Source organism: Gasterosteus aculeatus, chromosome 17 (assembly GCF_964276395.1).
Source record: "Gasterosteus aculeatus chromosome 17, fGasAcu3.hap1.1, whole genome shotgun sequence".
Classification (NCBI taxonomy): domain Eukaryota; kingdom Metazoa; phylum Chordata; class Actinopteri; order Perciformes; family Gasterosteidae; genus Gasterosteus; species Gasterosteus aculeatus.
In genome coordinates this window covers 9,646,293-9,662,317 of record NC_135705.1, presented here as the reverse complement: position 1 = coordinate 9,662,317, position 16,025 = coordinate 9,646,293, and the positions used below count along the sequence as shown (strand labels likewise).

Genomic DNA, 16,025 nt, shown 5'->3' with positions numbered 1-16,025 from the left:
CCTGCCTCCTCTTTTTCTATTCGCCTCTCCTGTCTTGACTGTCGCCACCTCCAGTGGGCTGGTGAAGCATTTTCTCCCTTCTGATTCGCTCTCTGCCTCTGAGCTGCTTCCTGGATTACACCGGTTTTCAGTGGGCGAACAGCACAGCCTTACAGCTCTCGGATTGAAATACTGGGTTGGAACATACCACGTGTCAGGAAGGGGGGAGGGACGGGGGTGGACCACTTTCGGTGGTATTGTGCTATAAAATGGAGGGGGCCATGCATCCCTGGCCACTTGCACTTCTCCACTTCCCATTTCTGATTCATGATTCATTTTTACTTTTTTTATGTACGTTTTCTATTCTTCTTTATTTTATTTCCCATAAAGCCAAATAAACTGAACGACTTTTTGTCTGTGGTTATCAGATGTTTAAATTCAGTGTGACCACTTGTGTTTGGGAGGTCAATAGCAGTATGAGCATATGTTTGTGAATATGTGATAAGTGTGCTCATGAACATGCTGTGATCACATGACGCCAGGGGAGGCTGCTTTCTTCCTTCGTCACACGACTGCTGTCTGTGTGGTACAATGACGGCCTGTCTGCTGTTTTTCCACAAGAACTCGGTTAGGCTACGATGACGTGCCGGACTCATAAGTGAGAGTTTGTTTTTCATCATTCCTCCCAACTCAATAGCAGCCAGAGCAATTTGTGAGCCATGTCGTTGTGCCTACAAGTGTCTTAAATCTGAGATCTCCTCTTCGCCTTGTTTCCAAGTTTCATGTTTGCAAGATCGACTGAGATTTAATGTGAATTTGAACACTTTAACTCCACATTATAGAAATATCCTAAATACTAGCTACAATCAACACATACTTATCACCCACAATTTAACCCCCCCCCCCCCCAAAATAAAACAGAAAAACAACCTTGTTATGTGATGTTTCACCAGTGAGCAGGTCATGGAGTGAACACTGTCACTCAGACAAACATGTTGTAGTTGGACTAGAAGGGTGAAAGTGGCTGGTGGCCCCTGCACTGTGGAGTTCTAACCCCCCACCCAGACTTTGTGGCATCCGGGGGCCGTGAACCTACAGCCCCGTTATGTTAAACCGTGTTGGGCTCGAGTTTGTAATACATTGTAAACTTTGAATCACATGCTGAACATCTTGGATGATGAATCTCAAAAGATGAACTTAATTTGTGTAAGGCAGTTGGTTCCACTAACCATACATATTTCATAAAAACAAACACAAAATGATCATGAATAAATAAGAATTTTGGAAGTCCTCATTCCATGCATAACTGTGGTGCTGGTGGTGGAGGGGGAGTACATTTTTGAGGGTGTAAAGCTTAAAAATAGTTGCGAGCTAAATGACCAACCTACAACAGTTCTATACTCTTTCTCTCTTTTTTTTTTTAGAAAAGAATGGATTACGTTTATTTGTTTTTGTTGCGCGTGACATTGGTCTGGCCAAAGTCGGTTGTAGCATCAAAACAGGCAATTGTCTAAGTTACTGAATGCACGTAATCATCTTGATTTGTGTTTGTCCTTCTGAATTGTAAACATAAACCTCACATTTGTTAAAAAACATGTGCTTGCTGCGATTTCTCACGCAATATATCACCGTAAACTTTTACAGGCATGAGAAAAGTTAGATTTCCACTTCTTGTTTAGAATAAATGATTAGGAGGAGTGTGTGTTTTGCCATTGATAACATTGCTTAATCATAGCAATACAATCAAGGAGTCTGCCAACAAAATCTGGACAATATGCAGGACCACTTTCTTCCTTCAAACCACATTTCTGGAAAACAACCTGTGGTTTTTGACCCCAGCTTGAGCTGTACTGCTATTACCTCTGTTGTTTCCACACATGTTGTTCTCAAGACATTAACCAAGGCACCACGGGGAAGAAGCTCCCAGACGACGGAAGGGCTGGCACTGTTATTGAGGCCTTTGACAAACCAACCGAATCTCTGACCCTGAACAGAAACATTCTCATGTGAATAAAACAGGACAAACATTCAAACTAAATACTGAACTCTTAACAGTCCCACTGATGTTGTGTACTGTGCTGTGTTCTTAAAACAATACCTCCTCCCTGCAGCCCATCAGACCGTAGAAAACACTGGCCAAATACTTCCATGTACACACACTTCCACGTGCATTGCATATACAGGGAGGCTCTTCGAAATGAAACTTAAACAGACGTGTTATCATTCTCCCTCCGATCAGCTGCGATCTTCTCCCAGTGCAGCTCTCTCACCACGACCGAGCACAGCGTAGTGGAACAGGGTGCTTGGACTCATACTTGACAGGCTAATATCCCGTTCCTGAGCCGAGGTGCGTGTCGGTTAAGTGAGTAACACATGCAAACAAACTCACATGTACAAGCACACAATTCCTTACGGATATCTCTACTTTGGGAGACTTGCCTCACCAAACTTGTTTTTTCTTTTCTTGTTTGTTTGATAAAAGTGTGATGACAGAATATTATAAATGCTAATTGTCTAAGGACAGTCTGTATTTATAAAGTGTTCAATCATTCTCAATATGCAAAGTCAAAGCCAGTGACATCTTGAAATGTCTGACATTCCTAACACTTAAGGAACCAAATATTAAATCTGAAATGTACATACAACAGAGCAAAGTCTTGAAATAAAGAAGCTGGAATAGATGCCGAATGGAAAATGTCAGTCGACTGTTCGTCTCATCTCTTGATTTTAACGGCCTGATGAGCGAAGCAATGCAAAAAATCAATCAATAAATCAACTCAAATTCAGCCTCCACCTTTAACAATGTTTGACTCAGAGCTCACAGAAGATGAGTAAACCGTGTTTGCATCTTCACAGAATGCATTAGTGGAGATCATTAAGTGACCAAAGGAGAGGTGGGCGTGCGATCCACTGACTCAGTGAGGTCACAGGACGATAAATAGCTGCTCAGGATCCAACCGTCAGCTGACGCTGGTTCATCCGCGATAAGTGAGGTGGTTTAAATGAAAATGGATCTTCATACGCAGCCATGTTGAGAGCAGGGACGGAGCAAAGCAGCCAGCTTAACTGTCCTTGAGCAATGAAATACAAACCATCATACCCAAGCCCGGATTAACCATATGGGCAATTGGGCAATTGCCCAGGGGCCCTTGGCTGCTAAAGGGCCCCTGGCCAGTGAGGGCACAAGCAGAAAAATCTGGTCATCTCTCGCTTATAAATTAAACTGTCCGTTGAAGCCGTTGCGCTGCACAGAATCTCTGCCCCTGGCTGCCTGCGACTGTGTCCGTGAGCGTTTGTCTCCTCACCAATGAGGAGAGGGTCACAGTCCTGGTGAGTGAGTCATTCGGACTGACCAATGAGGAATCAGGTGGGTCAAAGGTGACACCAGTCAACGTGCACTGAGCAGGTCGCGTGATGTCAAGTGCCTGTAGAAACTCAAAAAATGCGAACATGGAGAAGAAGATGGAGCGCTAAACAGAAATTAAAAAAGGAGAAGGACATTAGAAACACAGAAAATGTAAAGTATATACCGAAAATAGGTAATTTCTTCACTCCAGTAAATGCTACCAACTGTTCTGCTAAGGCAGCTTCCGTGAACGACGACAGCTCAGCTAGCCAGGACATTTCTTCACTGTCGAGGACTTGGAAGTCGGACACGCTCCCTCACCAACGATTGTCTCCAAACAATCAAATTGTGCCAAGGGAATGGCTTCTTTACACGTCCTCAACTGGATCAGTTTATTGCTATGCCTGCAAACTCTTGTCATTCCAAAAGCATGCATTTATCAGCCGATTCTGTGGTTGGAAACATCCAGAGGATTAGTGATCATGCAGAGGGTGCAGAACACAGGTAAAACATGCTTTCTTTATGGCACAGGTCTAAATACGCAGGCAGAGTTGACACTTTTCTTGCCCGACAGTGTGACAAAACTAAGCAAGTGATAGCAGAGGAAATCAGACACGCTAAATATTTATCGTTGAGTCAACACCAGATTTAGCACACATAGATCAGCTCACATTTGTTTTTTCGTTTTTGAGTAGTGGAAAAATTCATTGGGTTTGAGCCCATCCACAGCCACACAGGTGCAAGCCAGCTGAATCTGTGATAGAAACGGTGCGAGGCTTGGGGTTAGACTTGTCAAACTGTCGTGCTCAAAGTTTTGATAATGCTAGCAATATGTCTGGCAAATACAGCGGGCTCCAGGAAGTTTTCCTTATCAGCGAACATTACATTCGATACACCCTAAAATCCCTCAGCAGTACTCGATGGAGTTGCAGAGCAGACTCCACAAAGGTTCTCACTGAAAAGTACAGGGCAATCAGAGATATAATAGCCAAAATAGATTCACACTGTGATGAGAAAACACGAAGTAAACTCGAAGCAGCTGCATTGGTCACAAAACAATAAAAGTTAAATTAAGATTTAAACTTGAGACAGTAATAATGACTATGTTCTGGGACCGGGTACTGCATAGATTTAAGGCAACAAGAGACCAACTCCAAAGAAGCAATATAGATTTAGCTACTGCTCTTTAATTTAACAACACCTATTCCCAACACAAATGTATTGAACTGATAGAGCAATCACAGAGAAAGTCCACAGACAAGGACAATCAAGTTGTAGTGCAATATAAACATTTTGAAATCTGCCTGTTTTTTTCTCAACAACAATAGTGGGTCAATTATTCTGTCATGCATCCTGGGGTCATGATCATGGGGCCCTTGAATATTTTTGCCCAGGGTACAGCTAGGTGTTAATCTGGACCTGGTGAAAAGGAAAAAAACTCAACTGCCCAAATGTGCATTGCAAATGTCACAAATGTGTGAATCGATTAAGAGAATGTGTGTCAAATTATGCTACATCAGCACAGTAGACATCCATGTACGGTCATTTTTAAGGAAAACCCGGGAGAAAACCATAGCTGTTACTTCAATGGGATGCCTAAGGGTGGTTAGGTGTCTTGTTCGGGACCAGCCGGCGAGAGTTCAAACCACCAAGGCCTTTCCGGTGCACCCTTTCTACATGCGACAGAGGATACTTGCTCCTCGAGAACGTCCATTTGTCTGTTATCGATCTCGTTCTCTGCCCTTATTGCCTCGTTGCGCTCTTTCAGAGGTGCTTCTTTAGCGGCCTCTTCGTGGAGCTGTTGAAGTTCTCTCAGAAGGTCGTCGTTCAGTAGCTTGTTGGCGTTTTTAACCGATACCAGGGAGTTGTAGATACAAGTCAAAACATACGTTCCCTGAAGGGTGCTCTGCAGTTCCTCAACCTGACGCTGAAGAGTGCAGTTTTCACCCATCAGGGTTTCGCTCTCGGACTTTATTGCGTTGTGTTTTTCCTCATACTTCTGCTCTTTTGAGAACTTGTTTTCCAGGGTCTTGTGTTGCTTTTCGAGAGTTTTATTCAGTCTGGTTGCAACTTTTATATCTGTCTTCATTGATTTGTAGTTTGCCTTACAGGCGTCAAGATCTTTGAGACTGTTCATTACACTGAGGATATTCTCTTTCCATTCATTGTTCTTCAGCTCCAAGGCGTCGTTTAGTTCCCTCTGTGCGTCATAGCCAGCCTTCCAGTCTTTTTCACTGAGTAGCTTGCTGGTGGCCTCCGTGTGGGCCTTAATCAACTGTCGCTGCTGCGCCTCCAGAACAGTCTCCTGGCATTTCTGTTGCGCTGCCAAAGATTCTCTGGACGTGAGCTCTTCATTGAGGGCCTGGATTTGCTGTTTTAAATCATTGGTTGTTCTCTCCAAAGCGTCCTTACGGTGCATTGAGTCCTCAATTTGACGTTGTTGGTTTACGAGTTTCAGGTTTATTTCGCTTTTCTCATCCCCCAGAGCTGAAACCTGTATTTCTAACTCCTGTGTCTCTGCAATCAGTTCCTTATTCTTATATTGCAGACGTTTGTAATCCAAGTGAGTCAAAGCTGTTTTGGAGGCCAAGTTCTTCACCAAAGTCTTCTTCATATCAAGCTGATGGGCGTCTCGTTCACTGGCCTCAGATAAAAGGTTACATTCATTGGTAACCTTTTGCAGTGTGGTCTCCAGGAGCTTAATTTTTTGGTCGTACTCCTCATTCTCCTGTGTTATGGATGCAGCGTTTGACTCCACACGTTTTAAGTGCGCCAACCTTTTCTGCTGCAAGTCCACCTCTTCTTCCAGCTTTTGATGTTTAGAAGACATTTCTTCGTTTACTGCTTTTTGGTCTCTGTAGATTGAGTCAAAATGTTGATGATTTTTGACCTTAACAAGGAGATTCTTCACCTCTTTTTGAAGGGTTTCACATTTTCTCCTAGCAATGCCTTCCTCCTGCCTGTGATGGTCATAGTTGTCATTTTTAACCTTCAAACATTCCCATCCTGCAACCTTTATTCCGCTCATGTGAATTTTCATGCGCATAGACCTAAGAACTTCGCAGATCTCCCTCAGGCTCATATATTCTGCGTTGAACTGTTCAGATGACTCTGGTGGTCCCTGGTTGGAAACCGGCAGATTCGTTGTATATCCTTCAGCCATTTCTCCTGTTTGATTTAAATGTTGGGTAAAATACTTCTGTGTACGCGATAAAACTTTAAAACAGCGTTGTATTGTCAGTGGTCAAAGGTTATGAACGGATGCAGGACTGAGAACAGAAAGCGTGCAGCTCTCAAGAAGTCCAGTGAAGTTATGAGGGACAAAATGGAACCCAACATCAAAGCACATCGGAACACAGTGACACGTTCTATGATGTCAATGGCGTTGCCCAGCAACAAGGAACTACTTATGTTGCATCATCGGTAATGTGGACATGAAAGAGAAATCTGTTTTTTTAAGCTTCAAAAGTCATATATATCTGGTTATATGAGTAGAAAATACAAACACTTTCAATATGTGAAAATATAAACAATAAAAGTTAAATTAAGATTTAAACTTGAGACAGTAATAATGACTATGTTGTGGGACCGAGTACTGCATAGATTTAAGGCAACAAGCGACCAACTCCAAAGAAGCGATATAGATTTAGCTACTGCTCTTGGCTTTCTGCGCTCATGTAACATAGTTAGAATGGATGGCTAAAACCCTTCTAAACTGGCTGAACTACGCCATCTACTGCCACAAAGTGGTACACAAACGGACCGTAAAAAGGACGGATTGTGGGTAATCCTCAGTGTAATGGAGGATTAAAAGAAGGTAACGTGTTTTGTTTATGTCCGTGGAAAATGTTTACTCATTTCATTTATGGTGAAGCTATCTTTATTATTTTAAATGTCCTTTGTCTTTGTTTAAAGTTGCCATGTTTTTATTAAGTTGGTGATATGTTTTATTGTCTGTAACAACAATGTCCGTTTTTTTTAGCTAGCTAACATCCATTTTATGTCGTCCTTCTAGGGCCACAATTTCCTTTGTGTCCTTTATATTTTACAGGTATGTTATGTTAAGTTGATTAACCTGTATGTATTTTTGGTTATATGTTTCATTGTATTGCTTGTGTAGTCAAGTTCTGTTCTTATAAAACTATACGATCACTGTCTAAGTATTTTGTGTGAGTGTAATGGAGGATTAAAAGAAGGTCCACAATTTCCTTTGTGTCCGTTATATTTTGCAGAAGTTAACAGCTCCAGCACGACAAACATAGAAAGCAGAAGACATCTCACAGGGGTTACACTCACTGCATTCATATGTTGGCGCTCTACGAGAACAGTTTGCAGAGCTCGAAGAATCCGCACGCCGCACGCACTGTTAGTGCCACACAAAACTACTAGTTTGACACTCGACGTGTGAGAAAAAGAAAGACATTTGCAGACGAGTGTGGTGATGACAGTGAAGTAGCTTTTACTGGTAGTAGTCAAGAGATTTAAGGTTGAAACATATTATGTCACCATTGACAGATCTGGATAGTTCCTTCTCAGACAAACTTATTCAGTTCAAGCACTTGAGACTTCACCTGTACAGCTTCTGCAAGCTCTTGAGAGACATGGACTTAAGACAACATTTCCAAATGTTTATGTTGCACTAAGAATGTTTTTAACCTTGCCGGTGTCTAACTGTGAGGGTGAGAGGTCGTTTTCTGTTTTGAAACAAGTTAAAAATGAGCTGAGGACCACAATGTCACAGACACGGCTCTCTGCACGTTCTCTCTTGGCCATCGAACATGAACTTGTTAGTGCCCTTGATTTTGAAGATATTGTACACCAGTTTGCACATTCAAAGTCCAGACAAATACCACTGTAAGATGTGTTTGCAAAATGAAATTAAGCATTTCATATGTAAACATGCACTTTCCCATTATTTAGGATTAAAATTGTGTGTATTGCCAGATTATGTAGCATTTCTGTAAATTGTTTATTGTTGTTGACAAAAAACAGGCAGATTTCAAAATGTTTATATTGCACTATAACTTCATTGTCCTTGTCTTGTCTGTGGACTTCCTCTATGATGGCTTTATCAGTTCAATACATTTGTGTTGGGAATAGGTGTTGTTAAATAAATATGGATGCTTTGAAAGTGGTTGCTTATTTATTTTGTGAAAATTGATTAAACTTCCTTCCCTCTCTATGTAGTGGGTCAATTTTGCCAGATTATAATGATGCTGATGAGTTTTGTTTTCATAAAATCATATGTGAGTTGAGGTGCATTTGTTGTTCTATGAGCATTTGCACATCTGTACATCAAATGTACTTGATGACAGTTAGTTAGATGAAAGTATTGAGTATATTAACTTCATATTACTGTAAATTATTCTGTATTTTTCATCCTGGGGTCGTGATCATGGGGCCCTTGAATATTTTTGCGCCGGGTACAGCGAAGTGTTAATCTGGCCCTGATCATACCCACTTACATGAGTACTGTCTGCCTGTCAGTCTGCAAATGAACCTCGTTAGAAATGTGTCTCATGGCCCGATGAGACTCGCGGTAATGAGCATGTATGTGTGCGTCTGCTTATGTTGGAAGTGACGTTTGAAGAGAGAAGCAAATAGCTGATTAACTTGTCTCTGCAACAACAGGCCCACCTGTTGGCGACACAGCTTCCCAGGTCTTGGTTCATGGTCCTCCAAAATCCTTTTTCCAGAAGTGATACACTTCTTCCTGTTACACTGGGAAGCGAATACGCTATTAATAGCAAACGAAAGTCCAGGAATTTTTCCGCCAAACAAACAAGGGCAAACTGGTCCTCACTCAGGTCAGACCGCCAAAGACCGGAGACACTGACAACCAGCCACTTGTCTAAGACTGATGGTCTGACTGAAGCAAAGCACTTTTGTTTCAGAGACTCCCTCTAGTGGTTAAATGGAAAAGGGCAGACTGATCTCGACTGATCTCAACTGTGAGATTATGGGGCAGTGTCTCCCAGTGTCACGTTTCAGGTTGTGCAGGTTAAAGTCTATGAGACAATAATGTGCTAATAGCTCAGCAGGAAAAGCCACCTAGGGGTAAAGAAACAGAGCCCTCATCACTAGGCAACTTCGTAAAGAGAGAAAGCACAACAATTAAAGAGATTAAATTAAATTAAATTAAATTAAAGTCCACAGAGACATGCCATGACGAGAACAGGATTTCTGATCAACTACAACAGGGGGCTATTCCACCAGACAGCCTACTGACGGAAGGTACGGAGGGTAGTGTCAAGTTAGAGGACAGTAAGTTAAGATGAAGGTAAGAGCTTCTGCATGACATCAGATCACAACAGAAAGCGCAGCAGTGACTCATGCGAAAGAGAGGAATTCCCTCCAACTCTGTGGCAGATTTGGAGGGAAGTATAGAGATAACCTCTATACTTCACGTCATATAGCTTTAGCTGCAAAGCTATTTACATTACATATTCTGCTTCATGTGATGCAATAACGGCCCGGAGCGAGAGAGACGCCTGCAGGCACAGATAGATTCCTGCACATGAGAAAACTGCAATCGATTCTTTCACCAGCTAACAAAACCCCAACACTAACACACTACAGAGCTGGGTGTGACGTGAAGGAGAATTTGTATATTTCGGTCGCTACAAGTAAGGCAGTAAATACTGACGGTTTCGGTTCATGACATGGATTGAACACCAAAAGCTGCAGCTACAGTAGATGTTTCTGCAACAGTAATCTTGCATGGACAACAGCAACAGAATTGTAATGGGTAGGCTGTATGTGGCTCTTATGACAGACCGGGAGTGCAGTGGGTTCAGTCAAGCGGCTAATTGAAAGGACTTAAATAACTGCATGGATGGAGAGAGCTCTAAGTTATTTATTACTGCAGCATAAACGGCTTCCTCAGCAAATACGAAATCCTGTGCATCAACATGAGTTACTGCTGGTGATCTGCTGCAGCAACTCAAACACTCAACATTTGTGCCGCGGCGCACGCAGGACGTTGCTTCAAATGAGATCGGCGTTAACATTAAATCACCTCAGATACATTGCTGCACAAACTTTCAAGTCTCTCCCGACACAGATCCCTTTCAAAGGGGATCACAGAGCTACGATCATTTACCCTGAATACCGTCGCTGTACAAATCGAATGAAACCCTCGCGCACACCTTGTGAGTAGACAATTACAATAAACTAATTATTACACCATTAAACTTATGGGGACATTAAATTGCTGTTAAATGCTAATAACATCAAATATTATTATAAAAATATCTTTAATCATAGAATGGCACCGGAGATTGAACTACATAGTTTTCCTTTTTTAAATCTAAGTCAAGTCATGAAGAGCTTTAAAGAATCGGGGAATTGTCATTTCCTTTGTTCTGCTGTAATTGTGTTTAAAACGTCAAAGCAAACAATATAGTCCCTAATAAGACTGATTTAAATGTAGTAATCACATTCGGGATGCGAATGAAGGAATCAAACTTAAATGTGGTACATTGAGGTGGGGCGGGGGGTCTAAAACAGTTGGGGAGGGGATCTTTGTCATGGGGGAGATGCAGTGGAGAGATAAAGCGACCCCACTGCTCTGCGTAACCCACCCGGATGAGATAAGGAGAAGCCCGTAGACACATGATAAACTGTTGTTGCTACAAGGGGCCCATTAAAGGCAGAGTACCCATCTACAATCCACGATTCACCCATCAACTTGCTTTAGTAATGTTCAGGTTGTTAAACCGTGGGGAAGAAATGATCAATATAAGAACTGCTGCATATCGATTGAAGCGGACAATTCGCATAAAAGACAACAGAAACCAAAGCAAAATTAGCAAAATTAAGATCCTGTAGTACAAACGTGTTCTTTTTCATTAACATGCATCATATTACGGTAACTGTATTTAAAAGCTGTGACGGATCCTGCACAGCCAAGATTACTGTTTAGTTTAGAGCTGACAATATTTACTGACTGATGGAGGATTTAGTTGTGAAAACTAATGAACAATTTCAGGTATTGAGTGATAATTTCACTGAAATACTGTTCCCAGTATTTTACATCACCAATAAAAGAGTTGGCAGCTCTTAGAACATGTACTGTGATTTTGTCCGCATTTTGTGACGTTCAGAAAACATTATAAAATAACAGAAACTATTGTAAAAAAATGTTATAAATAGCTCAACCGAGTTGCAAAACTAGTGTATAAAGTTATCTTACACACATACACACACACACAACATCAGTCAAAGCATCAAACAAATTAAACCAAAGTCCCAATTTTACATCCCAAGATTACAAACTAAGCTGAGCTACAAACTAGAGTAGTAGTGGTGGTTTCCTCTAGAAACTCAGCATCCTCCCTCACTTTCAATTGCCTATTTGTTGAAATGTGCTATACAAATAAAACTGCCTTGCCTTCCTGCTCCTGCTGAGCAGAATGGATTATTAAATGCCCCGGCACCAGCATTCGTGTAACAGCATCTCATCCCCCATTCATCTTACAGCTGTGGGACCCCTCTCCCCTACACTCACCAGGGCTGGTGGTGCTCTGCAGGCTCCCCCTCTTACAAAACGGGGATTTAGGTTTAGGCTTCCCTTGTCCATCATTGTTAGAGGAGGAGGTGGAGGAAGAGGATGACATCTTGTTGGCCGTGCCTCTGTTACTGCTGGAGTCAGAGCTGCGCAGTGGCCAACAGAGGGAAAACGGAGCACTGACGCTGAAGCGGTGCCTCATGGTGGGGCAGCGGGGCGGCACGGCCCATACTGGGGAGGGAGAGGATCCTCTGCAGAGTTGGCTCCTCCCCCTAGCCGGCAGCAGGTCAGCAGGCATGCCGCACAGCGACGAGCTGAAAGGCGGCCCAAGGCTTACCCGGCCCTTGATGGGGGCCATCCGCCTCGGTTGCCCTGGCAACCAGGGAATGAACCTCCTATAGCCGATGCGGGAAGAAGCGGTCCCGCAGGAGAGCATTGCAGATATATGTGTGCGTCTAGCATGACAGCACAGAAAGCATCGAGGTAAGTGAAGAACAAATCTTCCACTGATCTAAAAATAGAAATTAGAATGTGCGTCCAACCCAGAGAAAATGGGATCGGAATGAACGGCAAGAAAAACAAAAAAGACAAAAGAATTCACATCCGTCTGAGTGGACGAGCATAGAATTCAGCAAGCTGACGAGTGAACTCACAATCTTCTTTTCTTGGAAACGACTGAGGGGAGTCTGGCAGCCTAAATACACAAAGCGAGGCCCACCTGACATGATGTGTTATAAACAGTGGCAACCAATGCCCAGCGAGGCCGGCAATGCGACCACAAGCACAGCTTCCTCCGGAGCGGCTTCTGGAGTTTAGGAACATTCAATACTATCACAAACTTCTGTTAAAAGTTTTGTAACCACACACACACAACAAGTTAGCTCTGACTATTATGCCTTTTTAAAATGATAAAGATTTCAGAATTTTCATGTCAATAATAAAAACGTATTGATTGTTGTATATCACTGATATTAACTTTTGGAATTGGCCATACATTGTATTTTTTGCAACTTTGACTATGACTGAGGTAATCAGGGGAACAGAGCTAAAAGGAAAAGTAAAGATCCCCATCTAGTGGTAAAGAAAATGTAATGCGGTCGGACAAAGACACATTCCCCTTTCTGAGCAAACAGTTTGCTCATCAAAAGGCTCCAGTTTAGAAGCGGTCACAATCATAAGGATTCAATTATTAATTTGCTTGTTTGACGGGCGTTTCCAAACTTAGAAACTTCTGAATACAACAGAATTCATGATGCAACTACAGGATTAAGATTAATAGTTCTGCAAGTCATTTCGCTAAAACTGAACTTGATCAATTGTGAACAAAATGCTTAAAAATTGTGCCCGAAATCAAGCTCCAAAACATAAAAAGCACACATTGATCTCTTTGTGCAGAACCAGGGAAAACCTTTTCAAACTAAGTCCTGTGGTGGTTGACAACGGGCCTGTGCATGTGTACCATAATTCACAATCTCAATTAAGCAAAAACCTGTTCTGAAAATATGTTCCGGTGGGTGAATGACGTGGAAGAGTGGAAGGAGAAGTTGTATCTTTTCCAAGTAAAAATAAAAATCTAATTTTGAAGGGTCTACACTCACAGCCTTTTCTGTAGTCTGACCCAGTTTGTAGAGCTGACGCTCACCATCTGGTGCAGCAGCAGCAAAGGGTAGAAAAACAGGCCTAGTTTTATCTAAAACAAAGAATCTTGACTAAACCCATTACCACGTCACGCATTTTGCTCAAACCGAATTAATAACGATCCCAAAGCGTTACCTGGAAGCAGCAGGCAAACATGTCTTTGGTTTGCTCTCCTGTTTGGTTAAGCTTTTGTCTACTGACCCTTTTGCTAAAATGAGACCACTGTCTTCGGCTGCTCTCGGACCCCCCCCCCCCCCCCCCCCCCCACACTCCTCCTGAGCTAAGCTCACAGAATTCAATATTTTGTTTGCAGAGACCATACAGAAAACAACAAAAGGGTCCTTTTCCTAATCAATGCTAAGACTTTCATTTAATCTGAAGCGAGAAATCTAATTTAGATTACGTAGATTACGTCGCCAAATCCATGGATTGGAAAATTAAACCCAGAAGTGTTTTGGGCCTCTTACAAATTGCATATTTTTTATTAAAAGCAGGGCTTCTGCTAATTGCCAGGACGTGATATTTTTCTCGTTACTTAATATAGATTTTTTTTTAAATGTCTCCAATACTATTCCAATTCAAAGTTCACAGATCTTACCTTTAGGACACCACCTCGGTCATAATGACATGTAACTATTCTCCAAAACAATAACATAGCATGTTATGTGTGTCCTTTCCAAAGCACATAGCACTCATGTAAACAGAGTAGTCGTTTCACTCCAAACATAGTAAAATGTATATGCAGTTACTATTTGTTTCTTATCAAGAGAAAGTGTCTGTACCCGTTGAGGGTGATGCGACACTTTAAAATACCTTTGCACGTCATTATTTAAGTTACTTTGATGTAACAAGCGGATTCGGCGTGCAAGTACATCCGATGACGTACAGGCGTGAAGTAACATTAATGGAGGCTTGACACGTTTTAGGCTAAACGTCTTTCATTAAAGACGTGAACTCGGTCGCCTCCCGTGTGCTGCGCGGTATTTGCACTTACCACGGGACATCGTTGACGAGCAGCCGGGAGCAGAAGAGCCCGTCGGAAGCCCTTCGAGTAGCGGGGGAAGTCCTGGGGGGGGGAACACACACGGAAGGCAACGTTAGCTAAGCCCGGTGCCCGTTAGCTCGCGAGCTGATAAGCTATCATCACAGACACCGCGTACTTATGATTAACGGTCCCGTAAAGGTTCGCCGCACGGCACCGCGTTTACCACGGTGGCTGAGAGTCAACACTTTAACACCGGTTTTAACCTCAGAAAACGTCACTAACTTTTAACTTTTAGCTCGCTGTCACTTAACGTGTATTGTCTGTTGCGCAACGTCGGGTTATTACTTCCTGTCAGTTAATGACGTCGACTGAATTAATGGAAGCCTCATTCGAGCAGACGTTTAGTATAAATAACAACTCTCTACCTTTGCTCGAGGTGATAACGTGTTTTGATTCCAGGTGGTTCAAAAGGAGGAAGGCGTGTCGCGGGTCCAAAGTCGGAGAGCAAGTAAACGCAAGGAGGAAAAAAAGGTTTTATACGAGAGGCTGCTTTAAATTAATTTATATTCTCATTGTGCTCGCAGACCCTGCTGGTCAGCAGACTACGTGTTTAGAGAAATAGTACAAAAAGAGGTTTACGTTAACCCTGTATTGTCAATTATAACTACTGCAGTGTTAGTCCTATTTGGTTATTACTGATTCATTAACAGTGAACAGAACAATTATTTCAATATAATAACGATAAGACCTCGTAGTGTGATGAAAAAAAGAGTTCCTTCTGAAAGGAGGTCGAAAAGAGGTAGAGAGTGTTGGAGAAATTAGGCCGCTTAGTGCTTAAATACATTACAGACCACATCTCGCTTGTTAATTCAACACCACGCACTCATTTTCAGTAAGTAAACTGGTTGTAAAAGCCCTTTTGTGCAATAGTTGGTGCATTCCATTTAAGCAGACAGACTATTTGCAAAAGCAAACTGGAAGACTGCCAATAGAATAAAAATGGGTTTGTTTTGGCTGACTCAGGGCTTTCGAGACTAAAGTCCAACATTTCATTAAATCATGTGTGTCCCTGGTGGTTAAAACATTGACCCTTATTCAAAACAACAGATTCAATGTTAATAGTTGTATTCAATTCTGTTACAGTGTGATCGGGCGATGTGGGTGAGAGCTTCACTGGTTGGGTACAATGTTTTCACTCTTATTTCGAGCCGTAAGAAGCTTTAGAAAACAAGCGCCATGGTGTTTAACATGCTCACAATAACACAACGATTAAGTTACATAGAACCGTGATCAAAATATACTTTGCATGGTAATGTTTGGTCTGCACACATGTGTTAATCTTCTCTCAATGTTACTTCTAATCTTAGATCCCTCCTCAAGTCTCCAATGCAATGTATCGGGGAATTTGGTGGAAATAATAAAATCTTGTTTTTGAGCTCTCTGTGTCCTCATCCGTTGACAATGGATTATCATAATAGAACCATTTTACTTTTGCTAAAACAAAAACGGGTTTTATTTTTATAAAAGATGAAAATTGAAAGTGGAAAATGCCATAGATATTAAGGTTT

General features: G+C 42.0%; 2 protein-coding genes across 7 annotated transcripts in view; both read right to left on the bottom strand.

The window, feature by feature from the left end:
* The window catches only part of ampd2a (adenosine monophosphate deaminase 2a), a 33,029-nt gene extending 18,061 nt beyond the window's left edge, over positions 1–14,968 (bottom strand). For 2 of the 6 annotated variants that reach the window (XM_040203217.2, XM_040203218.2), the window contains exon 1: positions 11,835–12,285. In XM_040203217.2, coding sequence (XP_040059151.1) covers positions 11,835–12,270 — 436 coding nt within the window. In that variant the 5' untranslated portion in view covers positions 12,271–12,285. Of the gene's footprint in view, positions 1–11,834; positions 12,286–14,466; positions 14,539–14,632; positions 14,837–14,882 lie in introns of those variants that run through there. The other 4 variants (XM_078092057.1, XM_078092059.1, XM_040203219.2 and 1 more) reach the window with 4 other exon arrangements.
* On the bottom strand, positions 1,391–9,961 carry LOC144388928 (uncharacterized). The gene has a single exon (XM_078092060.1). It carries the CDS (start codon positions 6,486–6,488, stop codon positions 4,932–4,934), a length of 1,557 nt encoding a protein of 518 aa, XP_077948186.1. The 5' UTR covers positions 6,489–9,961; the 3' UTR covers positions 1,391–4,931.
* Positions 14,969–16,025: the final 1,057 nt, after the last annotated feature.